This window comes from Corythoichthys intestinalis, chromosome 5 (genome assembly GCF_030265065.1).
Source record: "Corythoichthys intestinalis isolate RoL2023-P3 chromosome 5, ASM3026506v1, whole genome shotgun sequence".
Classification (NCBI taxonomy): domain Eukaryota; kingdom Metazoa; phylum Chordata; class Actinopteri; order Syngnathiformes; family Syngnathidae; genus Corythoichthys; species Corythoichthys intestinalis.
In genome coordinates, this window is record NC_080399.1 from 9,289,482 (window position 1) to 9,315,928 (window position 26,447).

The 26,447-nt window shown below is 37.9% G+C and overlaps 1 protein-coding gene across 4 annotated transcripts in view; it reads right to left on the reverse strand.

Annotated features, from left to right (window-relative positions):
- The window catches only part of LOC130916718 (unconventional myosin-IXAa-like), a 255,075-nt gene that overhangs the window by 118,937 nt on the left and 109,691 nt on the right, over positions 1-26,447 (reverse strand). For all 4 annotated transcript variants that reach the window (XM_057837631.1, XM_057837630.1, XM_057837629.1 and 1 more), the window contains exons 3-4: positions 5,577-5,671; positions 4,319-4,381 (exon numbers count right to left, since the gene is read on the reverse strand). In XM_057837631.1, coding sequence (XP_057693614.1) covers positions 4,319-4,381; positions 5,577-5,671 — 158 coding nt within the window. The remainder of the gene's footprint in view (positions 1-4,318; positions 4,382-5,576; positions 5,672-26,447) is intronic.

Here is a 26,447-nt window from a genome sequence, read left to right on the forward strand (position 1 = left end):
CGATCCCGATATTTCCCGATCCGATTGTTTTTTTTTTTTGATCCCGATTCAATTCCAATTATTCCCGATAATGTTTCCTGATTATATACATTTTGGCAATGCATTAAGAAAAAATGAATAAAACTCGGACAAATATATACATTCAACGTACAGTACATAAGTACTGTATTTGTTTATTATGACAATAAATCCTCAAGAAGGCATTTACATTATTTACATTCTTTCTGTGAGAGGGATCCACGGATAAAAAGACTTGTAATTCTTAAAGGATAAATGCGACTTTGTATATTGTGACTAAATATTGCCATCTAGTGTATTTGTTGAGCTTTCAGTAAATGATACTGTAGCCTTTTAACTGCTCTGCCCAAATGCATGATGGGAAGTGCAACCAAGACTGTGCGTAGTGACACTAATTGATATATCTTCTCTGCGTTGGGAAATGAGAGGGTGTTAGATAAAAAGATCAACTACTACTTTGCTTCCCCACATTGCTTCCCACGATATTTCTAATTGTTGAGAGAGGTTTTGTAAGGCTTTAGCCAATTAAAAAACTGCTCCAAAGACTGCCAAATTCACTCTACTCATTTTACGCTGCCTTTTAGCTCTATATATAGGTAAAACGGCGCGATTATAGATTGAACGCGACAATGCGTGAGTAGGTCGTGCAGCACATGCGCTAATTGCGTTAACTATTTTAACATAATTAATTTTTTAAAAAATTATTACCGCTGTTAACGCGATAAATTTGATAGCCCTACCTTAAGCCAAAACTAAAGACTCTGGATGAGTGTAAGACCTTTTGTCTGTAACGTTAAATACAATTAGAAAACAATTTAATTAAAATATATACCTGTATATATATAAAAAAAAGGCATGTCCGATATTTTTTTGCCGATTCCGATACTTTGAAAATGACGTGATCGGACCCGATCGATCTGCCGATTCCGATACTTTGAAAATGACGTGATCGGACAGTACATCCGAAACAAATGATTATAACAACATATTTGAGAGAAAAAGCATGTTATTTTGCCTCATTCAAATCTTAATATCTGAACATTTAAATATGTAAACTAAAGTGCAATCACATTCGTAACTGAATGGCTTCTGGTTTTTGAAATGTAAATCAACCAATCTATTGTTATAAAACAACAAAATTGTAATAACTGCATTAACCATCAAAGTGAAGTCTAACTGTAACTGTAGTCTTGAAACAAATCTGAATAAAGAAAAACATTGCAATAAAATAATGCAAACTGGTTAAACTTGAGAGTAGCTGAGATCTGTCATGACAGAACATCGCTTCAGTGATATCTTGCGCCATCTAGCATCGTGAATGGGTATAATGTCTAGACCGCGAATATAAGACGACCCCCACTTTTTCAGTCTTATTTCAATGCAAAAAACACCGTCTTATATTCGGGCCAATACAGTAATAACGATATAAAATAAGTAGAGAAGGTCTCTTGAGAGCAGACCTCTGCCTAACCAGCCAAATTCAAAACATAACTCTTTTTCTTGTCATCAGCTACCCGTCAAGTTCGAGTTCAATAGGCTAATCCGTTAGCATGTTATCGCCAAATTCCTTCTCCAACCTCTGTGACCATTGCTCACCTTTTCCTTTTCATATTACAAACATATACCACAAGAAGTAATCCTTTTTTCATTTTTTTTCTTTATCGCGAACAGGGAGAGGTTATGGGGGAACAGAAAAAAAGAGATGGAAGAGAAGAACAAATAACAGAAGAAATACACTGAACGCCTACACTAACTATGAATATGTTGGTGCTGTCGTTCACTAATTGTATTTCCGGTTGATATCCTGTGGGGGCCTGATGACCAAAGGTCAGAAAGATATGTGATTGGGAGGGGTGAAGTGTACAAAAATCAACCATGTGAGGTGTAGAAGCCAGCATTACGTGAATTACTTGTGATTGTGGATATGTTGACATCCTATTCCATGCTGTCTGATCGCTAATCCTGGCACTGATAGTTTCTCTACTTGAGTGTGTCTAATTGCACTTAGTCATGTGTGAATCCCATCACCCATATCCTTTTTTTTTTTCGTTCTCACGCTATTTGATCACAAATATATTTCTGGCTGTTGTGACCTTTGACCTCTCTAATCCAAAATTTAATCACCGCTTCCATTTCATGTTACAAACATCCTGCAAGTTTGATCGTAATCCCATTATTTTTTTCTTTAGTTATCTTGATCAAAAATATATTTCTGAGTAATGTGACCTTTGACCTCATTACCCCAAATATTATAATTCTTATTTATATGAGAAAAACATTTTAAAAAATCTGGAACAATATATCTCCAGACTTTTAATATCAGGAGTACTGCAGTTTAATATAATTTTTGCATATGTGAACTTTTCTTCATTTTTATTTCTGTCAATTTTCATTTTAACTCCACCACTAGACCCCATGAAAATATAATTTTACTCTGATTCATTTACCCGAACCTACAAAACAAAATTTGAAGTTACATTTGTTGGTTTTTCTCAGGTTTTTTATGATAAGTTATGTAGGTAAAAGTTCAAGTTATCACTAAGTTTTTTTGTTCATTTTTGCATTATTCGACGACAAACATATTTCTTAATTTTGTAACTTTTGACCTCACATCCTTATCATTTATAATTCCAAACATAATCCCTTTTTTTTTGTTATTTTTCTTGACCAAAAAAAAAAAATTACTTGATGCATTTACCTTAAACCTACAAAACAAAATTAAAACTGTCTATATTTTTATGACAACTTAAACTTACAACTTTCATACTTATGTTCATTACATATTAAAAGAATACATTTGACAGTAAAAAAACAGCAAATATAAGCTGCTTTTACACAAGTAATATTAAACAGTGTGATCAATTAAACAATGTGCTCAACTTCTTCACCCCAAATAATAATAACAATATTATCATTTATATAAAAACATAAAAATTCTGGAATGTAACAGTATATCTCCCGACTTTTAATATCAAGAGTACTGCAGTTTAGGAAATTTTAACTCTAACCGTACTTTTCGTCTTTAGTTTTTTGTCAATTTTCAATTTAACTCAACCCCGCCCCCAAAAAATATACTTTTACATTTTTCCTACGAAACAAAATTGAAAGAAATTGTTGATTCTTCTGGTGTTTTATGATAAGTTACAAATTTAAGTAATCACAAATAATTAACCCTTTATTCGAGGTTTGTTTTAGTATTTGACATTTCTCTGACTTTTGTGACCTTTGACCTCACTGCCCCAAAATTTAATCACCCTATCCGTTTCATATTCTATACATTCCGCAAATATGATAACAAGCCCTTAATTTATTCTTGAGTTATCTTGACCACAACCATGTTTCTGACTTCTGTGACCTTTGACCTCACTACCCCAAATAATAATGGTAATTTTATTATTACTTATACATTAAAAAAAAAATACTCGATGCATTTACCTGAAACCTACAAAACAAGATTCAAACTATTTTTTATGACAACTTAAACTTACAACTTTCATACTTATGTTCGTTACATATTAAAAGAATACATTTGACAGTAAAAAAACAGCAAATATAAGCTGCTTTTACACAAGTAATATTAAACAATGTGATCAATTAAACAATGTGCTCAACTTCTTCTACAGTAATTATATTTTTACACGAGAATTGCTTTTAAGTACTTTATCAAAGATCTGGGTACTACACCAGTATGATTAACAATATGCGATGACTTCTGACTTAGTTAACCAATTTGAAATATGAACGTGGCAATGTTGAAAAACCTGTAAAAATATGTGCAATTAACTGTCATAGTCACATGATCAACAATTATTTATCACCCAAAAAATGTGTTGAAGAGCAAAGAGCAGCTTAGTTTCCTGCCTGCAGGCGGTCAAGAGATCTGCCTGCTGATGCTGAGGAAATGGATTTCTTTTTAAGATTGAGTTTCTTTTTCAAAGAAACACAGATCTGACATTTCATCTCCAAGAAACCAAAGCGGACGGCTCTTATTCCCTCTTCGTGTGATTTATGAATGCAACATATCTTCTTATCTATTACAAAAGGTGCATCAAAAATTGAGGCTAGTGTTTGATTATTTTAAGCTACATGCAAAATATTAAAAACTACCCTCAGAAATATGCAGTGGAGTTGTACAAAACTGCAGCACACATACAATAATCAGCTCATTGGCTGCCATTCAAAGCGATAAAAGTCCAATCTATTTCAACTAGGATAAGCGAAATGGATTAGACGTCTATCGAAGTCAATAGCAGCCAATAACTTCAATTCTCAATGGATTCTCGTGATTGTCAACTCCTACCTTTCATTGTGCTCCTGGTAGACTAGACGCGATTTTTCCAGCAGGTACTTTTCCACGTAGGCCCTGAAACCAAACAAACATACCATATTTTTCGGACTATAAGTTGTACCAGCCAAGGGCGGAAAAACGAGTCTCACTGGAATGGAGGGGTGTTTTTGGCAGCACTTTTAATTTTAATCTCAGTCTTTTGGGTCTTAGTCATATTTTATTTATTTCAAAATGTGTTCGTCTTCGTCTAGTTTTAAGTCGACGAAAACCCGACAATTTTTCGACAACTGCTCAAATTGTTTAAGTCTGTAAACTTCAAAAGTTTTAGTCCATTAATAAAGAAATAAAAGGTTTTCAACAATTTTAAATTAACATTGACGGACGAGCACATAACTGGGTAACATATTACAATAAGGGTCCCTTAATTAACTTTAGTTAATGCAGTTTTAGACAATAACTAATGTTTAAGTAACATTACATTAATTAATATATAATTGCTTATCTATCATTTATTATTATATTAATTAACATGAGTTAAAGCATTAGTAAATGCATTAGTTAATGCATAACCAGACAGTAACTAATGGTTTGGTGAAATTGAAAATATATATAGGCCTATTTAGGGTTAGGGTTTGTTAACTTAGGCATGTATATTTTCTTTGTTAAGGGACACATGTGCTACACTTTACAATAAGGGTCCAAAAAACATTCAGTAAAGGTTAATTAAGGTTAAGTAATACTTATGAGGTACGTTCAAGTGAAATAATACCATCATTAACGGTAAGAGTTTTGATTGCTTGTGTGCTTTAACAGTAGCGCGCGGTTTTAGAGGTGACAATCTATATCTAGCGTTATTGTTGTTCTTGTTTTTCTTTTCCTACATTAAACATCGTATATTTCGCGTGTTTTGTTGACTCACTGCGGACCCGGAACTTTTCAGTAAAAGCGGAGTGTGTATTATCCCGTGATAGATTTGTAGATGCTTATAGATATTATGATATGTGCTCGTCTGTCAATGTTCATTCGAAAAACTTTTATTTATTATTGGAGTGAAACTTTCGAATTTAACACATAAAAATATCGTAAAAGTCAACTACAAGTAAGACAAACACATTTGGAAATGACTAAAATATGACTAAAACTAATAAATATTATCGTCCAAAAGACTAAGATGAAAATTAAAAGGGCTGACAAAAACAACTCTGGTACTGAAGTTTTTTTTTTTTTTTAAGATATATATATATATTTTTCTTGTATTGCTGTATCTTACCCTCTGACAGTGCCACTCGCTTGGTAGTTGACCTGGATGAACTTGCCAAAGCGGCTGGAGTTGTTGTTGTGTGCCGTCTTGGCGTTCCCGAAGGCCTGTAGGAAGAGAATAAGAATAAGTGTGAAATCTTATTGTTGGGATAACATACAATATTCATATTTATACTGTTTCTGCGCGCTTTACAGCCCATGCATTTTTGAGAGTCTCACAGTTTCAACTTTGTAACATTACAGAATTTCATACAATGCAGGGGCTCTTGATTTCACCCCTCGTGTTTAAGGTTGCGGGAAAAAATGTGGGTCCTTTGACCCCCCCCCCCAAAAAATTCCAATGGCAAAAAATATTCAAATTTCATAATTCGCCCATTTTATTAGGAGTGTGACAAAATATCAAAATGGTGGTATATTGTGATACTTTGCAGGTTATCGATATGCTGTTGCCAAGAATCGAGACATTGTTTTAAAAAGGTGCCAATGTTAAGAAAAAAAAGAAACCAACAAATTGCTACCAAAATTTTCCACCATAATAGAGCCTCAGTTAACTCTATGGCTGCCATTGACGGCGCACAACGTCCAATCCATTAAGGAAACAAACATTACTTCATCCGAAACCAGAGCATTCACAGTCACTCCTTCCGATTTTTGGGCCATTTACAGTTCGCCCCCTGTTGAGTTTAAGTCACTGCCTATTCATTTGGGAGATTTCCGGGTCATTTTCTGTTCTGTAACCCAAAATCAACAGGAAGTGACCTATTACATGCCTCAAAATCAACAGGAAGTGACCCTGAAATGCACCCAAATGAACAGGAAGTGACTGAAAAATCAAGAGGTAATGAGGTAATAAGGGACCTAAGATGGCCCAGAATTACCTCGTTGGTTGGCATTGGCTGCCACTGACGGCCATAAAAGTGGGAGGGTCCCGTTTGAAGTGGGAGGGGTTTACTCGCTGCCACCCCCCAGTTCAAATAGATTGGACGTCCACTAGTGATAAACATACAGCAGAGGTTTGAAGAAGTTTTTCTGTTTATTAGTTTTGTAGAATATCCTGGAATTATTTCCTGACCAATGTATCCATAATCGTTGTATCGCCATATCGTGAGCTCATGGTTATCGTGAGCTCTGTATCGCAAATCGTATCGTATCGTGAGGTACCAAGAGGTTCCAATTCCTACATTTTATACGTATATGATTCACATTTTACACATGACAAAATTCACGAAATCGAGGTGCACAAAACGTCTACACCAGACATGTTCAAAGTCCGGCCCGGGGGCAAAATGCGGCCCTTGGTCAAATTTCATCCGGCCCCCAGCCTCGATCATAAAATCAATAACGTCTGGCTTGCACACAGACTTAATAAATTGGTCAGCAGTACTGCTACCAGCATATGAAGTAGCTTAAACACTAAATTCTGCTCCTCATTTACCCACTAAAAGGCAGCAGCACTCTGAGCAACATTACTCCATGTGACCCTTTACTCCCAATTTTCTAAAATGGCGACAATCAGCACAAAAAAGAAAGTTGACTGCGACGCCCGACGCTTCAAGGATAGGTGGAAATTGGACTATTTCTTCACTAAAATACGCAACAACGGTGTCTGCCTCATTTGCAAAGAGACAGTCGCTGTTTTTAAAGAGTTCAAGGTGAGGTGATATTACCAAACAAGACACGCTGACATGTATGACAAGATTACAGGGAAGATACATAGCAAGAAATTGAAGCAACTTGAAGCTAGTTTAATTTTACAGGAGCAGTATTTCACAAGAGCCCGAGAGTCGAAAGAGAACGCCACAACGGCTAGTTGCGGGATTGTTGAAATTATTAATTAAAAAAAATAATAAAGCAAATTTGACACAGGGAATGGTTTGCTAAAATTTGCTTAAAAATATTGTTCTACGTAAAGGACGTCAGTCAAGGTCGGCCCCCCACATTTTTACCACACCAAATCTGGCCCCCTTTGCAAAAAGTTTGGACACCCCTGGTCTACACGTTTTTGCCCAAAAATATTGTTCTGCCAAAATTTGACAAAAACATCCCCATTCTTTTCCCAGTGCCCCGAAAAAGCTTCAAAATTTACAGGAGATGACAAATGAACAAGAAGTCCCCCCCCAAAAAACTGAAAACCACAAAAAATCTAAAAAATAAAAAGCTCCCCCAAAAACACACACAAAAAAAAAACATGGAAAACACAAATAACTGAAAATAGGTTAAAAAATAAAATAATAAAATAAAAATAAACTGCACAACAAGCAGGGAAAAAGAACTAAACCGCAAAAAACAAACAAACAGAACAAAAAAAACAATCTGAGGTCAATCAGCCCCCCATTTTGATTAAAAATGGCCAAAGATGTTGTTAATTGTTTATGCTTCGTATGTGCCATAAAAAATGTGTTTGTGCTGCAACTAAGGATGTCCCGATCGATTGGCATCCGATCACGTCATTTTCAAAGTATCGGAATCGGCCCAAAAATATCGGACATGCCTTTTTAAAAAAAAAAATTATTTTTTTTAATTTAAATCGTTTCCCAATTGTATTTAACGTTACAGACAAAATGTCTTATACTAATCCAGAGTGGTTTGGGCTTAAAGTAGGGCTATCAAATTTATTGCGTTAATGGCGGTAATTGATTTTTTTTATTTTTTATTAATCACGTTAAATAATTAATGCATGCGCTGCACGACCCACTCACGCATTGTCACGTTCAATCTATAAAGACGCCGTTTTACCTATAGATAGCGCTAAAAGGCAGCGTATAATGAGTAGAGAGAATTTTGACAGCCTTTGGAGCCATTTTTTATGTGGCTAAAGCCTTACAATACCTCTCTCAGCAATTAAAAATAAAGTGAGAGGCAATGTGGGGAAGAAATGTAGTAGTTGATCGTTTTCTTAACACCCTATGTTCTTTCCCAACGCAGATATATCAATTGGTGCCCCTACGCACAGTCATGGTTGCACTTCCCATCATGCATTTGGGCAGAAGTTAAATGGCTGCAGTATCATTTACTGAAAGCTCAACAAATACACTAGATTGTAATATTTAGTCACAATATATAAAGTCTTTCTATCCGTGGATCCCTCGCACAGAAAGAATGTTAATAATGGAAATGCCATCTTGAGGATTTATTGTCATAATAAACAAATACAGTATTTATGTACTGTATGTTGAATGTATATATTTGTCCGAGTGTTATTCATTTTTTTTCTTAATGCATTGCCAAATGTTTATGATCGGGAAAAATTATCGGGAATGATTGGAATTGTATCGGGAGCAAAAAAAAAAAAAAAAAAAAAAGCAATCGGATCGGGAAATATCGGGATCGGCAGATACTCAAACTAAAACGATCGGGATCGGATCGGGAGCAAAAAAATATGATCGGAACAACCCTAGCTGCAACCGTTATGTACATTATGCTTTTAATTCATAGTGATGACATCACGCAGCCCCCCCCTCCCCCCCCATCTACAACGGAATGGAACCACACTGTTGGCATTCGTTCATGCTGTAAAAATTTTAGTTTGTGCTGCTATCGTTTTATGGATATTGAGAAATTATTTTCGAATGATGTTACCCGCGGCCATTTCGTATCCTAACTCCCGCGGCTGGCGGCGCCTACCAACTCTCTCAATAACAGAGAGGTGTCCCAACAACTAGCACAAACATAACACAAACGAATGGCACCACTTCGGGTTCATTTAGCAGTAAATGGGGTGCTTGAGATAATAATTTCGAGTGTTGACATACACTACCGTTCAAAAGTTTGGGGTCCCCAAACTTTTGAGCGGTAGTGTAATTCACAGAATTTACTGCAAAAAAATGTATTAAGCAAAACAATATATTGCCTTCCTGTAAATACTATTAATCTTCATGATACCTTTGGAAATTGAATGTTTTTTCCTCCTAGATCCTGGCCGTCCATGTAAACTAAATGGAGTTTCACAGAAGGATATACTATTGGCAAACCCAGAACAGGGTACGATATCTTGTGAATTAAACCCATTATGATGTCACTCGTTTGTGAATTCAAAAGGAATGACAAACTCAAAGCTAATCATTCTACATGTTTTTCCTTATTCTGATGATGTCACATGGTCATGTGTTCATAAGTCAAAGTTAACGCTGTTCTAACCCGGGTCAGGAGGCTCGAGAGGGGGGCCCCCCGCAAGTCAACCGTGCACCATACTGCCAAATTCCTAACACACCACCGTCACTATTCATGAAAGCTTCTCGCTCCATACGCACGTACGCGTGAACGCATATAAACACACACACTCGCATCCATCATTAGGGGCCTCAAGAGGTTGCACGCAGGTTCTCATTAGGGGTGTGTTGGGGCCCTCACTCGGAGATAAAAGGAGGAGATGACAGGACGGAGGAGATGACAAGAGACAGAACGAGGAAGAAGCGAGAGGGCCGGAAGGTAGAGAAAGGTGAGGTGAGAAGTGCGCTGAGCGGATTGATGTTACTTGAAATGAGAGAAGAGGAAGGGAAAAGGTGGATGAAAACGGAGGAGGGAACATGATGAAGAGCACATGTGTTGAGAAGAACGAAGGGGAGAGTGATGACCTTTTATCGGGAAAGCTGAAGTGACTATTTTTGGTAATTCGGACAAGAAAAAAAACTTGGCATCCACGTAATTGGACATTTGGTATACAAGTTTGGCCTACATGACCCAAAATATTATGACCAGATAAGTAGACCCCCAGGTCTAAATTATACAGAGCCCCCGAATAAAATTAAACTACCGTATTTTTCGGACTATAAGTCACACCTGCGTATAAGTCGCACTAGCCATAAAATGCACAACGAAGACGAAAAATATATTTGTATGTCGCATTTTTGGGGGTAATTTACTGTTACTCCAAAACACCAAAATAACATGTGAAATGATATAATAATGTGTCAATAATTTCACACATAAGTCGCTCCAGAGTATAAGTCGCACCCCCAGCCAAACTATGAAAAAAACTGCGACTTATAGTTCGAAAAATACGGTATCTGGTGTGCACCAGATAGTATGTAGTGTGCATGAGGTACAATCTGGTACGCACCAGATAGTATGTGGTGTGCACTAGAAGCTATCTGGTGCGCACCACAAAATTCCCTTTTATAGGCCAAAAACTGCCTTAACGCATCGGACACCAGCGGTTTCGGCGTGCTAAAAAAGACAATACAGGATTTAGGACTAGACTGTTTCTAGTGCGCACCAAATAGTTTTTAGTGCCACCACGTACTATCAAGTGCACTCTAGATTATTTCTCGTGCGCACCAAGTAGTTTCCTGTGCGCACCAAAAAGTTTCCCGTGCCAACCAGATTGTTTCTAGTGCGGACCAGATAGTTTCTAGTGCACACCACGTACTATCTAGTGCACACCAGATTGTTTCCTGTGCGCACCACGTGCAATCTAGTGTGAACCAGATTGTTTCTAGCACCCCACATACTATCTGGCTTGCATCAGATTGTTTCCTGTGCGCACCAGATTGTTTCCCGTGCGCACCACGTGCTATCTAGTGTGAACCAGATTGCTTTTAGTGCACACCACATACTATCTGGTGCACATCAGATAGTTTCCCATGCGGACCAGATAGTTTCCCGTGCGCACAGATTGTTTCTATTGCGCACCACATTGTTTCTAGAGTGCACCAGATAGTTTCCCGTGCACACGAGAATGTTTCCCGTGCACACCAGATAATTGCTAGTGCACACTACATACTATCTAGTGCGCACTAGTTTGTTTCTAGTGCGCAACACATACTATCTGGTGCACATCAGATAGTTTTCCGTGCACAGATTTTTCCCGTTCGCACCACATTTTTTCTAGTGCGCACCAGATTGTTTCTAGTGCGCACCAGATAGTTTCTTGTGCGCACCAGATAGTTTCCAGCGCGCACCAGAATGTTTCCCGTGTGCACTACATAATTTCTAGTGTGCACCACATACTATCTAGTGCGCACTAGTTTGTTTCTCGTGTGCAACACATACGATCTAGTGCACACCAGATACCGTATTTTTCGAACTATAAGTCGCAGTTTTTTTCATAGTTTGGCTGGGGGTGCGACTTATACTCTGGAGCGACTTATGTGTGAAATTAATAACACATTATTATATCATTTCACATGTTATTTTGGTGTTTTGGAGTGACAGTAGTTTCCCGTGCACAGATTTTTCCAGTTTGCACCAGCTTTTTTTCTAGTGCACACCAGATTGTTTCCAGTGCGCACCAGATTGTTTCCAGTGCGCACCAGATTGTCTCCAGTGCGCACCAGATTGTTTCCCGTGCACACCACGTACTATCTAGTGCACACCAGATTGTTTTTAGTGTGCACCACATACTATCTAGTGCGCACCAGTTTGTTTCCAGTGCGCACCACATTTTTTTCAGTGCGCCCCGGATTGTCTCCAGTGCGCACCAAATTGTTTCCCGTGCACACCACGTACTATCTAGTGCACACCAGATTGTTTCTAGTGTGCACCACATACTATCTAGTGCACACCAGATTGTTTCTAGTGTGCACCACATACTATTTGGTGCACAACAGACATTTTAAATTTATTTTATTTCTGTCGATGTGCCTTAAGGGGCTCCGTAAAATTACACACATATTATTTTGTATTATTATTAACTGCAATAGTATAAAAAAAATAGGGCTGTCAAAATTATCGCGTTAACAGGCGTTAATTAATTTTTTTAATTAATCACGTTAAAATATTTGACGCAATTAACGCACATGCCCCGCTCAAACAGATTAAAATGACAGCAGTGTAATGTCCGCTTGTTACTTGTTTTTGGTGTTTGGCGCCCTCTGCTGGCGCTTGGGTCCAAATTATTTTATGGGTTTAAGCACAATGAGTGAGCATGGTGTAATTATTGACATCAACAATGGCCAGCTACTACTTTATTTTTTTATTTTGAAAATTTTGCAAATTTTAATAAAACAAAAACATTAAGAGGGGTTTTAACATAAAATTTCTTTAACTTGTACTAACATTTATCTTTAAGAACTACAAGTCTTTCTATCCATGGATCACTTGAAGAGAATGTTAATAATGTTAATGCCATCTTGTTGATTTATTGTTATAATAAACAAATACAGTACTTCTGTACCTTATGTTGAATTTATATATCCATCTTGTGTCTTATCTTTCCATTCCAACAATAATTTACAGAAAAATATGGCATATTTTATAGATGATTTGATTTGCGATTAATTATGATTAATTAATTTTTAAGCTGTAATTAACTTGATTAAATTTTTTTATCGTTTGACAGCTCTAATAAAAAAATCAATGGCAAGTGACCATAAATCACCCCAAATTAACAGGAAGTGAGCTGGAAATGTCCCAAAAATAAGTGGAAATGAACCAATATGAACTGGAAATGAACTGAAAAGCACTCCAAAATCTGCAGGTAATGAGCCAATACCAATAGGAAGTGACAAGGAAATGGCCCAAATTTAAACAGGAAGTGACCAAAAATCAACAGAGTTGACCTAAAGGAGTACACCGCCTTGCATGAAAGCATTCCACAAAATTTCTCCAGCAATTTCATTATTATAATCTTTTAAAATATTATTAATACTCACTTGGTCTATACAGTATGAATATTTTTTGGGGTTGTCTTGATCACATATTTTTGCACCTACGTTCGAGTCAGTGTCAACCGATTCTGAGGATCAGTTGATACCGAGTATCGATCCGATACTTTGGCTATGTATTAAGGAGAAAATAAAGCACATCCAAACGTAAAATATTTTCATACTTCAGACATTATCATTCTTGCATGACTGTTAGCTTCATTCGACAGCTAGCAAAACACAAGTTTTGTTTGTTTGTTTGTTTGTTTTGACAGTAGCTTTGTCAAAATGGGGCATGCTCATGTTTCAATGCCATTGACGGTGCTACAAGTCCAATTTATTTTGACATGAGAGTGCTAGCAAAGATCGTTTGCCGCCAGCCTCTCCCAGTCAAGATGGATTGGACGTCTAGCACTGTAAATGTCAGCCAATGAGTAAAATGACGGACCGATATAAGGTTAAAAATGAAGTACATGCGTAATAAAACTGAATACCATATTCATAAATCGTGCGCGCGAATTACAGCTAATAATACAAGCTTGCGTCCGCACTGCTTTCTATGAACAGTCTGCTTGAGATTAATGAGCGGGCTTGCAAACTGGAGCTGATTTAGTGGGAAACGCTGCTTTGTGGTCAGCTCCTGCTGTGACCGCAGCGCAGGAAAACACACATGGGATTACTCGTTGCGCACGTGTGTGTGGTCATGTAAGGTGAAGGAAAGAAAAAAAAAAAAAAGGCGCCATGTTTTCGACAAAAACCGAGGCAGACTGGAAACTGAAAATTACGTGAAGATGTACACAACATTGTGGAGTGACCACAAGTCACTCAATCCACATAGAGTAAGGTTTATCTTTAACTCTAGGAAATGCAATTACTGGAGAAGTTGCGATGGTATCTTTGTTGATTTTGGGGCATTTTGAAGTAATTTCCTGCAGATTTAGGGGCATTTCAAGGTCATTTCCTGTTGATTTGGGACGTTTTTAGGTCACTTCCTGTTGATATCACGCTATTTCCTGTTGATTTGGGGGCATTTCGGGCCATTCCCTGTTGGTATTGGGTCACTTCCCGTAGATTTGGGAACATTCTGGGGTCACTTTCTGTTGGTATTGGGTCACTTCCTGTAGATTTTGGGGCATTCTGGGGTCACTTGCTATTGGTCTGTGGGCACGTCCTGTTTATATAAGGTCATTTCCAGTTGATCTGGGGACATTTTGGGGTCTCTTCCTGTTGATATCAGTTCACTTTCTGTTTATTTGGGATGTTTCTAGGTCACTTCCTGTATATTTTGGGGCAATCTGGGGTCACTTGTATTAGTCTGTGGGCATTTAAGGGTGATGTCCTGTTGATAAAAGATCATTTCCAGTTGATTTAGGGACAGTTTGGGGTCTCTTACTGTTGATTTCAGGTCACTTTCTGTTGATGTGGGATGTTTCTGGATCACTTCACGTAGATTTTGGAGCATTCTGGGTTCACTTGCTATTGGTCGGTGGGTATTTAAGGGTCACGTCCTGTTGGCATAATGTAATTTCCAGTTGATTTGGGGACATTCTGGAGTCACTTCCTGTTGGTATCGGGTCACTTGCTGTAGATTTGGGGGAATCTAGGGATCATTTCCTATTGGTCTGGGGGCATTTAAGGGTTCCAGATTATTTGGGGACATTTCGGGATCACTTCCAGTTGAATTGGGTTACTTCCTGTAGATTTGGGGGCATTCTGGGGTAACCTATTGGTCTGGGGGAATTTTGAGGTACCTTCCCGCTGATATCAGGCGACTTTCTGTTTATTTTGGGCATTTTGAGGTCACTTGCTGTTGAGTTTTTGTGCCATTGAAATGAATAGCAAATAAGACCATTGGAAATGAATTTTAACGTTTTTGGCAAATTATGGCTCAACTCTACGTTTTAGGCAAAAACCGTATATACCAGGGGTCCCCAAACATTTTCCTGTGAGGGCCACATAACTTTTCCCTTCTCTGATGAGGGGCCAGGGTCAGTTTGTAACAGAAAAAGTGTGACGATTGCCAGTGGCGGCCCTGGCTACTTTCGCGCCCTGGGCGAACCACCCCATCACCCCCCCCCCCCCGCCCCACCCCCCCACCGACATCCAAACTACCCAACCCCCCCTCCCCCAAGCAACGCCCCCCTCCTTGCTTTTCCTCTGAGAGTGAGTGAGACTCGTCCTGCTCACTACCTCTGCAGTTGCGAGCAGCTGATCCCCCTCCCGTCTCCCCCTGCCTTTTCTTCTGACACACACGACTCTCAGCAGCAGTTGACAAGATAGTAAGGGGCGCCCTAGCGCCCACTCTACTAACTTGACATGGAAATGAGCGGTACTAGTCTAGAAAACTAGCGGATTTTTTGTTTTGTTTTGTTTTTTCGCGAGGGCGCTTGTGCGCCCCCAAATAGATTGCGCCCTGGGCGGTCGCCCACATTGCCCATAGCAAAAACCGCCTGTGACGATTGCAGGAGTGCCTAAATGTAAAAATTTGTTGTTTTTCAGAAAGCCACAATCAAATAACCCTTTCTGGATTCTTCACGGAACAAAAGTAAATAAACTAAAAATAGTAATATAATATAATAATAATAAATAAATTATAACACTATTAATTAAATAGATAATAACCAAATAACCCTCTCTGAGTTCTTCACAGAAAAACGCCAGGAAATAAATAACACTATTGAGAAAAAAAAGAAAAAAATTAAAAATGCTCTCTGGTATTGTTCAGGGGGCCGGACCAAATGTGGAGGCGGGCCGTGTCCGGCCCGCGGGCCATAGTTTGGAGACCCCTGTTATATACTGTACTATACACTATAGACCCTACTCACATGACGTCACAGCCACGCCTCCGCGCCATGTTGTCCGTCTACTTGTCGTGTATATGCATTACCGCTACTTAAATTCCTCCTATTATGGCGTGTTTTTCTGCTCGTTAACATTAATAATCAAAATGGTGAAGGCGTGTGTGGCGGTGGGTTGCAATAACAGAGAAGATAGACGGAGAGACTTGAAGTTCTACCGTATTCCGAGAGACCCGGAGAGGAGAGCGAGATGGACTGCTGCAATTCGACGAGAAAACTGGGCTCCAAATAATTACCACGGATTATGTAGTAGTCATTTTTTATCTGGTAAGATGAATTTAATATATATTTAGAGGGTTTTGCGCTGACAACCACAATTAAGATCATTACGAGGCTAATCGCCGACAACATACAGTTTTAAATTCAAGATGCTTATTTCTTCCACCATTACATTTTGAATAATATTTAGCTGGTACCAAGTGAAAGAAGCTGGCCACGTCTACGGATCATCAGTTAAACAGGTGTGTCCAAACCTTTTGCAAAGGGGGCCTGATTTGGTGTGGTAAAAATGCGGGGGGCTACCTTGGCTGATTTACATAGAACAATATATTTAAACAAATGTTAGCAAGCCCTTTTGTGTGTCACATTTGCTTTGTTATTTTTTTTAATTCATAATTTCAACAGTCTCGTCTTTGTGGCGTTCTCTTTCGACACTCGGGCTCTTGCGAAACTGCGGTAAAGCCACCCTCCACTCGTTAAAACGAAGTCAAGCTAGCCGCTCATTTTGTACATGTCAGCGTGTCTTGTTATTATCGCGTCACATCTAACTCTTTGAAAACAGCGACTGTCTCTTTGCAAATAAGGCAGACACAGTTGTTGCGTGTTTTATTGAAGAAATAGTCCAATATCCACCTATCCTTGAAGCGTCGGCCATCGCAGTCAACTTTTTTTTTTTTTTATGATTGTCGCCATTTTAGAAATCACACAGGGTAATGTTGCTTAGAGTGCTGCTCTTAATGTTTTTCAAAGTTTCGTGAGAATAGGGCGAGTTTCTGTGGAAAAGATAGTTGTAGATATCAGGGTAGCAGATGTCAGGTAGAGAGGGCGAAGACAGCGGGTCGAAAAATATCGATTTAGGCATCAAATATGGATCTGGCGAATGAATAGACTGAAGCTTTTCCACATAATGCCTTTCATGCAATGCATCTAATGAGTTTACAGCGTCTGAAAGCACCGGGGCTTCCATGAATTGCACGACAAATTGAAACCATTGAGAATACGGATAAACAATGACGGACAATATGGCAGCCGGATACAGCGACACGTCATTCTGTGACGTTGGTGAGTAGGGTCAATATAACCTTCGTACCCCTTTGTGTCCTGAATTTTTTGATGTGTTGTTTATGTGATTTGGACAAAAACTGAAAGACAAGTAGGGTTTTGAAAATGTCACTTTAAAGGGAAAAAAAAAAAAAAAACGGTAATTTTTGGGGTGTCAAATGAAAGTTTTGGTGTCTGTATGGTGCCCATGGGTCAAACGGTTTAGGCTGGGCGGGGCGCTAAAGATACGCTATAGAGAAAAAAAAAAGGAATATTATAAATGGTAGCTTTTCAATTACATGTAAAGCTACGATCAATTACGTTTACAACATTTGCTTAAATGTTTTAGTTATGCAGGGTTTCCCCCCAGAAAACTGAAATGTATCCGGATTCATTTGTTTTTTCACCCAAAATTTGTTGTCATGGGGTAAATCCGATTCTGCACTACTTTTGATAGTAATGGAAGATATTTTTGCATTTTCCCTGTTAACTCATTGGCTGCCATAGACAGCGCTAGACGTCCAATCCATTTGAAGTCCCAGTTTAAATGGATTGGATGTCTACTAATGATAAAACTCATTGAAAGAGTTTTAAACTAGTTTTCAAGAGCCGCATGATTGGGCGTCTAGCATTCTCAATAGTACCGAATGGGTTTTTGATTACGTATAATCGAAAATGGTATTAATATCAAGTTGAAAACGTCCATACCATGACAACAGTTAAGACCCCATGTCCATGCAAATGTGTAGCTCAGCACTAGCTGATAAGTAACGTTATGTTAATATACGCTTCTCGCTCCCTGAGGTTTTTCCACGCCGTCATTTTACATTAGCCACTTGTTTCTTCCTCTCCTGCTAATCGTCTTTTTTCCTCAGCCTAAAAGGAAACAAGCAGTGTAGCTATTTCCGCAACCTGATTTAGTTTGTTAGGCAGTAAGCGCGTGGAGAGGGGGCTACCTAATTAGCATGTCAGGGTCTTCCTGTTAGCGGGGGGTAAAATCATCTGAAATACCAAAACTATTAGTTTCTTCCTCCCACTGCAGCAGCAGCGTTTTCCCACAAGCTACCAAAAACCTTTTGGTGACCTACATTCGGAAACACCGGTGGAAGCGTGCCAAATAGGCCACAGTTAGCTTAAAATTTCTTAGCATGTCTGTTTGCCTCTTTTCGTTGATATGAATATTTCTCAAATTATTATGTGAGATAAGCGGAAGCTAGGTTCATTACGTAGCTCCACAGGATATATTGAATCTGAGCTAGCCAATATTAAGATACTGCCGTTTATTTGCAGTACTATAACATTTTAATGGGGTTGTGAATTTATGTTATGAGGCAGTGTTGCAAATGTTAGACTTAATTTACAGTTGCTTTTCATGCCGTGATGATTACTGTTGCAGCGTTACTAGTATCGGTACTAGAGATGTCCCGATCGATCGGGATGCCGATCAATCGGGTCCTATCACGTCATTTTCAAAGTAACGGAATCGGCAAAAAAATATCGGACATGCCTTTTTTTAATATATACATATTTTTTAATTAAATCGTTTTCTAATTGTATTTAACGTTACAGACATAATATGTTACACTCATCCAGACTCTTGAGTTTAGGCTTAAGGTAGGGTTATCAAATTTATCCCGTTAACGGCGGTAATTAATTTCTAAAAAAAATGTATCACGCTAAAATATTTAACGCAATTAACGCATGCGCTGCACGACCCACTCACGCATTGTCGCGCTCAATCTGTAATGGCGCCGTTTTACCTATATATAGCGCTAAAAGGCAGTGTAAAATGAGTAGAGTGAATTTTGGCAGCCTTTGGAGCCTTTTTTTAATTGGCTAAAGCCTTACAATCCCTCTCCCTACGATTAGAAATATCGTGGTAAGCAATGCGGGGAAGAAAAGTAGTAATTCATCTTTTTCTGAACACCCTATGTGATTTCCCAACGCAGAGAAGATATATCAATTGGTACCACTACGCACAGTCATGGTTGCACTTCCCATCATGCATTTGGGAAGAACAGTTAAATGGCTACAGTATCATTTACTGAAAGCTCAACAAATAGATGGCAATATTTAGTCACAATTAGACATGTGCCGGTTACCGGTTTCACGGTTTACCGTTGTGTGAAAACGTCGCGGTTTCAAAACCAATGAAATTTTCCGTCAGACCGTAGTACGGTATTCGCCATTTTTCATGTGTCAAAAATGCAGCCAGAAGTGGCGTGGCGCGGCAGCGCTCACCCCCTCCCGTTTGTTGCTGTGTGTGAAAGTGACTATCGGCTAAACAACCAGCGAACCCTAAACAAATACTCCAAACTTAAGGCGTTCTTTTATTCAATTTATTGAGCTCTCAAATCGTGGTAAGTGGAATATACAAAATGAATACATTTAAAATGTTGTACAATTATATTTTTCCATGTGTGAGTAGCTAAACAGATTAGCACTATGAAAAAGTTCGCCAAAAACAAAACACATATTTTCCCTTGAAATTCGATATACAAACTAACTAAAAGCTTATAAAAGACGAATGTTATCTTAGGCTTAGCTGGGAGAGCAACTTCGTCGAGTGTTACAGCCGCAGAGTGAGAAAACAAGCTTGATTCAGTTGAATGAAGGGGAAAAAAGGCATAGCATCAAAGATTGTTAATTGAGGAAAGATGATCTTTCCCTAAGCACAAATCCACGTTCGCTGGATCAAGGAGAGGTCTCACTCCCAATGATTTTTTTTTTATTTTATTTTATTTTTTAGGTGAAACCTTTCCACAACAATATTTACATTTTAACTAACTTACACATTTTTAACTATTAACTTTTGAATTCTTTGTTCTTCCTTACACAAAGGCATGACATCATGTAGACGAGAGTTGACACAGTGGCTGAAAATGGCGAAACTTCACTTGAGCTTTTCAATCCTCCCAAAAAATTATGCAGTATAAATTTTTAAAAATTTTATTCAGAAGAGTATTTACTTTTTTTATAGAAATTATTTTGTTCTTGCTCTAAACTTGAGCAACTTGAGCTGTGGCTGTGGGTATAGTCAATGTTATATTTTAATTTTATTTAAAATATTTTTTTTTTCCAATTTGCAACTATGTTCTGAAAAAAAAAATCCTGTTCAATAGAAAAAAGTTATTCTTTTTTAACCCATACATCTCAAAATAACACATTTTGGAGCTATAATTGCAATACCGTGATACCGTGAAACCGCAGTATTTTTGCTCACGGTTATCGTACCGTCAAAATCTCATACCGGCACATGCCTAGTCACAATATACAAAGTCACATTTATCCTTTAAGAATTACAAGTCTTTCTATCTGTGGATCCCTCTCACAGAAAGAATGTTAATAATGTAAATGCCATCTTGAGGATTTATTGTCATAATAAACAAATACAGTACTTATGTACTGTATGTTGAATGTATATATTCGTCCGAGTTTTATTCATTTTTTTCTTAATGCATTGCCAAAATGTATATGATCGGGAAAAAAATTATCGGGAATGATTGGAATTGAATCGGGAGCAAAAAAAAAAAAAAAAAAAAAGGAAACGGGATCGGGAGATATCGGGATCGGCAGATACTCAAACTAAAACAATCGGGATAAAAAAAACATGATCGGAACAACCCTAATATATATATATATATATATATATATATATATATATATATATATATATATATTTTTTTTTTTTTTTTTTTTTAAAGTAAAACAACACCAGAAACCTTAAGAATATTTTATGGGGGCTGAAGCATCAATATCAGTATTTGCAAACACCACACAGAATCAAAAATCAGTATCACAAGCCAAAAAATGGTATCGGTGCTATTAGGTCTATGTGAACAATTGAGGAACTGTCCTTGATTTGCAATATGCACTTGTTACTTTTTTTTAATACTTACACCCAGGAAAAAGGATTGAATTTCCTGACCTAAATTCAGAACGGAGACCTGCTAAAGCAACTGCTATCTAAGCATTCATATATTGAAATGTCTTGCCAGCTTAATAGAGAACAGAGGTGTGACAATTACGAAATTTTGCTAGCTTGTACAATTCTTTTGTCGGATTAGCTCTTTCAAGGGTAAATTAATCAACAAGAGTTTTAGTGGTTAGGAGGCGCAAATTAGAAGCTTGCTACTTAGCATAGAAATAGGATCCTCAAAGCGGCAGGTTAACGCAACTCAAATTCACAATTTTCCCTCAAAGCACTGCCCTATTGCTCATAAAAGATCAAAAAACAACTATTATGATAGAGAAACACATATGCTACCTTAGCTTTTGTTCGTTTGTACGTTTCATGCTGTGCTGACTTCTTAAAAATAAAGACTAGCTGCTTTGCTAGCATGTTGCAGTTAATACATTCAAGCCAGCAAGATAGCGTTAGCTACAATTTAACCCTTGTATTTCGTTAGAAATTTGCCCACATGTTTGCAGGTGGATGAAATTTGATCAATGATTTAACTGAAAATGCTAGACTTTTGCAGTATATTGTTTTCAAGTTTGGGTATGTAAAAAGTACTACAGATTTTTGCATACCCAAACTTCAAAATAGGTCATTTTTGACCTGGACATACACAGCAATACGGTATTTACATGACTGAAATGCTGAAGAGCTTGAAGAACGTGAAGAGTGATGATGATACAACTTGGAAATAAGATACGGAGAAGAGGAAAAAAGATCATTAAGTGTTTGGTTATCCCCTGAATCAAACCCAATGGGCACACGTTCAAATATATCTGCACTTCCTTTCTTCAAAACCACTCCTTACTTTTTCCCCTTTGAAATGTCAGCCTGCCATTGACCCCGTTTACTGGCTGAACATTCAATGCGGTCGTTAAACACCAGCGTCATAATCTTTCCTCTCTCTTGCATTTACAAACTATTCATCTTATTTTTCACTACCAATTAAAAGCTATGTTGTCATTCAATCCTTCATATGATACATTTTTGGTGAACTTCATATTCATTTGTGATTGTTAGCGCCCAGTTCTAGTTGAAAAGTCCGTAAAAGTTAGGTGTGCATAGGTTTGGAATGGAAGAACTTCAGCGGAACGTGGGAAAGGAATGGTGGAAAAAGAAGAAGGCAATAAACTTAAAAATAAATAGTCACCAAGCTGTACCGCACCCTTAAAAAGTGTGATTCACTGTCTTTCTTTACAACTGGCAGAGAATGTGGTAGGTTTGTTCATCTTTCACTGAACTGAGTAATTCTTGAACTAAGTGAGTGGTAGCTTACAGGGCTACAGTATGGACTAGCAGTAAATGATAATGTTCTAATGCAGTGTTTTTCAACCACAGGTCTGCCGCGATAATTTTTTTTTTTTTTTAACGTTGTCTGGCGGAGTTGCAGTAGGAAGGAAGGAGTAGGTACAAGTTTTTGGTAGTGTGCAGATGAGCGAGCTATGGCTCGTGTCATGTTCAAAAACTGCTCGGATTTCTAGCCATCAGCCACCTTGCTGTCCGCGACAATGTGGACCCCAGCACGTCTACTGTCCATCATTTCATTAGTCTTGTCAATGTCGATATACATACACGAAAGTGTCCTTTTCATTTTGTCCGAATGTGACGATCGCCAATCCCACCTGTTTTATTACAACACATTGTCGAGGACAGCAAGGTGGCTAGAAATCCGAGCACTTCCTGAACGCGACACGAGCAGCTATCCAATAGCGTCATGGTGCCAAGCTAACTTAAACGCATCTCCAAACGAAACACTCGTCTCTTCAAAAAAAGTCAATGGATTATTTTATTAGCCTTTGTGAAAACACAGAGAAAGAGGCAACTTTTTTCTAGAAAAACTACAAAGCCGTGTTGCCAAACTTGTTGCTAGATCCAAAACGTCCCACACTGTGGTAGAGACATTAATACTAACTCCCTGCAAGGCCATTGTCAGCGAGATGCTCGGCCCTGATGGGGTTAAAGACATTGCTAAAGTCCCCGTCTGATAATTCTTAGCTTTTCAAGCCTAACTGCTGTAAAAATTAAAAACGGAGAGAGACTGAGAGGTGTTGAAGAGCTTCGTGTGTGTCTTTCTTCAATTCCTGACAGGATATCATCGGTTTTGTGTTCATCTAAACCGGCTCAGGTTTCACACTGAGTAAGTGTAACTATTGGGAGGTTATTTTATAATTATATCTATTGTACAGAAAGTAATTTTGGAACATTTTTGGTTTGTGGTGTGCCGATAGATTTTTTCCAATGTGAAAGTGTGCCGTGACTCAGAAAAGGTTGAAAAACACTGTTTTAATGGATTGAACGTCCATCACCGTCAATGGCAGGCAACGAGTTAAGAATGCAAGCTGTCTGTACAATAGAGTAGGGGTGTCCTCATCTTTGTAGCGGGCCAAATAAGACTAGGGGTCTCCAAACAGTTCCTCAAGGCCGCTGTAGATCTTAGTTTTTGTTCCTACCGATCGAATACAGATAGTTTAACCAATGAGGTTTCTGCTGAATCAGCCAGCACCTTACTGCAATCAGCCGATTACACTTGTGATTTGTGCTGCAACGATTAATCGATTAACTCAAGTGAGTCAAGTAGAAAAAGCTTTGAATCAGATTTTGCCGCTTCGAGTATGAGTTTAATTAGAGTGGCGTCGTAATGGTTTGCTTTGAAAGTGTTTGCATTTAGTTGTATTGATTTGGGTGGATACACTGCCCTTTAGTGACAACAGTAAATATGACAAAACTCATTCAACATGGCTGAATCCAGCTGCTCCCTGTTAAGACCAACATAATGTAAGTTTTTTTTTTTAATGCATTCCTAATTTACTTTATAGGTATGTTTAGCCGTGTTTTGTGGGAATATGTGGTTGAATGATTTGTTAAAAGCATTGAGGAAAAAAAAGAAAGAAAAAAAAGCATTTTATAGCTTTTAAGCTAGCAGACTTTTGCTATGCAAGTTAGCCAATTGGTCTCTTGTTGTCCTTAGAACCTCAATTTTTTTTTTTTTTTTTTTGCCGTTTGAGGCTAAGCTCAAGTATTTTAATGTATTTTTAAATGAAAGTGCAATTCTGCAATCTGCGTAGTTTGAAGAAACACTCGGGAATTCTATTTTGTATTCGCGTATTGCAAATAGCAGCATATCCTCACGAAAAGTCAGTAAAAATATTGTGTTACGAGTAAGGGTGTGACAAAATATCGAAATGGTGATATATCGTGATACTTTGTATCGCAAAAGGTTCTCGATATGCTCCTGCCAAGAATCAAGATATCGTTTTAAAAAGGTGTCATGGGCTATTTGCAGGCCATGACATTGACTGGGTGAGTCTTTCTCCAAGGAATGCTTTAACAGTTTTAGCTCTGTGGCATGATTCATTATCATCTTGGAAAATGACAAACATATTTTCAACTGAAGGGATAAGAAAGCCGTCTAAAATTTCATTGTAAACTTGTGCATTTATTGAAGATTAAACCACAGCCATCTCCCCAGTGCCTTTGCCTGACATGCAGCCCCATATCATCAAGGACTGAGGGAATTTTGATGTCTTCTTCAGGCAGTCATCTTTGTAAATCTCACTGGAACGGCACCAAACAAAAGTTCTAGCATCATCCCCTTGTCAAGAGTAAAAAATCTGCATTGGACCAAACAAAAGTTCTAGCATCATCACCTTGTCAAGAGTAAAAAATCTGCATTGGACAAGGTGATGATGCTGGAACTTTTGTTTGATGCTGTTCCAGTGAGACCTTAAATGGCCCAAAATTACCTAATTGCCTGGCATTGACTGCCACTGACAGCCATAGACGTTCAATCCGTTTGAAGTGGGAGGGATGGCAGCGAATGAACATTCTGCCACCCTCCCAGTTCAAATGGATTGGATTCACACTAGAAGCTTGTTTTTCTGTTCTTTCGTAGTTTGCAGAATATCCTAGAATGATTTCCTGACCAATGTATTGATAATCGTTGTATCGCCATATCGTCAGATCATCGTTATCGTGAGCTTTGTATCACAAATCGTATCGTATCGTGAGGTACCAAGAGGTTCCCACTCCTAGTTACGAGTAGTTGTTTTGTTGTTTGTTTTAACAAAATTAATTTAGTAATAAATAGATGGATGAATATAATTTTATAATCGAGTAATTTATGTTTTACCATTGACGGCCTGCTTTCAACTGGCAAAGCCATTTTGTCGAGTGACGTCAGATTAAAGCAACTCGTGAATTCTGGGTACTTTTTCCCCCCCCCCGACTTCGCGACTAAGCCCTCCCAGTTCGATTGGCGTTCCAATGATATTTTTCCTGGTCAAAGGTTGGAAAATTCGCAAATAGTCAGTTTTTTAAAAATCAATTGTGTTGACCTTTTATTTTCTAAAGGACAAAAATATAGTGATCCCTCATTTTTCGCGGTTAATGGGGACCAGAACCCGCCGCGATAAGTAAAAAAAACGCCAAGTAACGCCTCCCCCTCAAATTTATTATATTTTATTAAATGTTTTTAATCACTTCAAATGTAAGAATTATGATAAGTTTTAAACATGTTACTGTCCCGCCGACTTATTTTTAAACAAGAATAAAGTACAAAAATGCTTAGCTTTGTTAAATGCTTCATTGAATGAGTCCACTCAAATCTACTCAAGCTGCTCACTTACACAGGATGAGTTGCCACAGCAACTATTTAAGAAGTTAAATGATGATTGACGCATGCGGCGCTTTGAAGTTCGAGTCTTTGGCGAGATCAAACCTTAACTGTCTGTCAATCAGCGTTAACTTATAATAAACAACTCCAGTTCACTGTCTGACCAACAAAGAGCAGGGAGCGAGAGGGAGAGTGAGACTACACGAACGGCTCAGGACAGCTAGTCTGTATTTATTTTAGGGCTTTCAAACGATAAAATTTTTAATCGAGTTAATTACAGCTTAAAAATTAATTAATCGTAATTAATCGCAATTCAAACCATCTAAAAGATATGTCATATTTTTCTGTAAATTATTGTTGGACTGGAAAGATAAGACACAATACGGATATATACATTCAACATACGGTACATAAGTACTGTATTTGTTTATTATAACAATAAATCAACAAGATGGCATTAACATTATTAACATTCTCTTAAAGTGATCCATGGAAAGAAGGACTTGTAGTTCTTAAAAGATAAATGTTGGTACAAGTTATAGAAATTTCATATTAAAATGTTTTCGTTTGATTAAAATTTGTAAGATTTTCAATCAAATAATAAACTAGT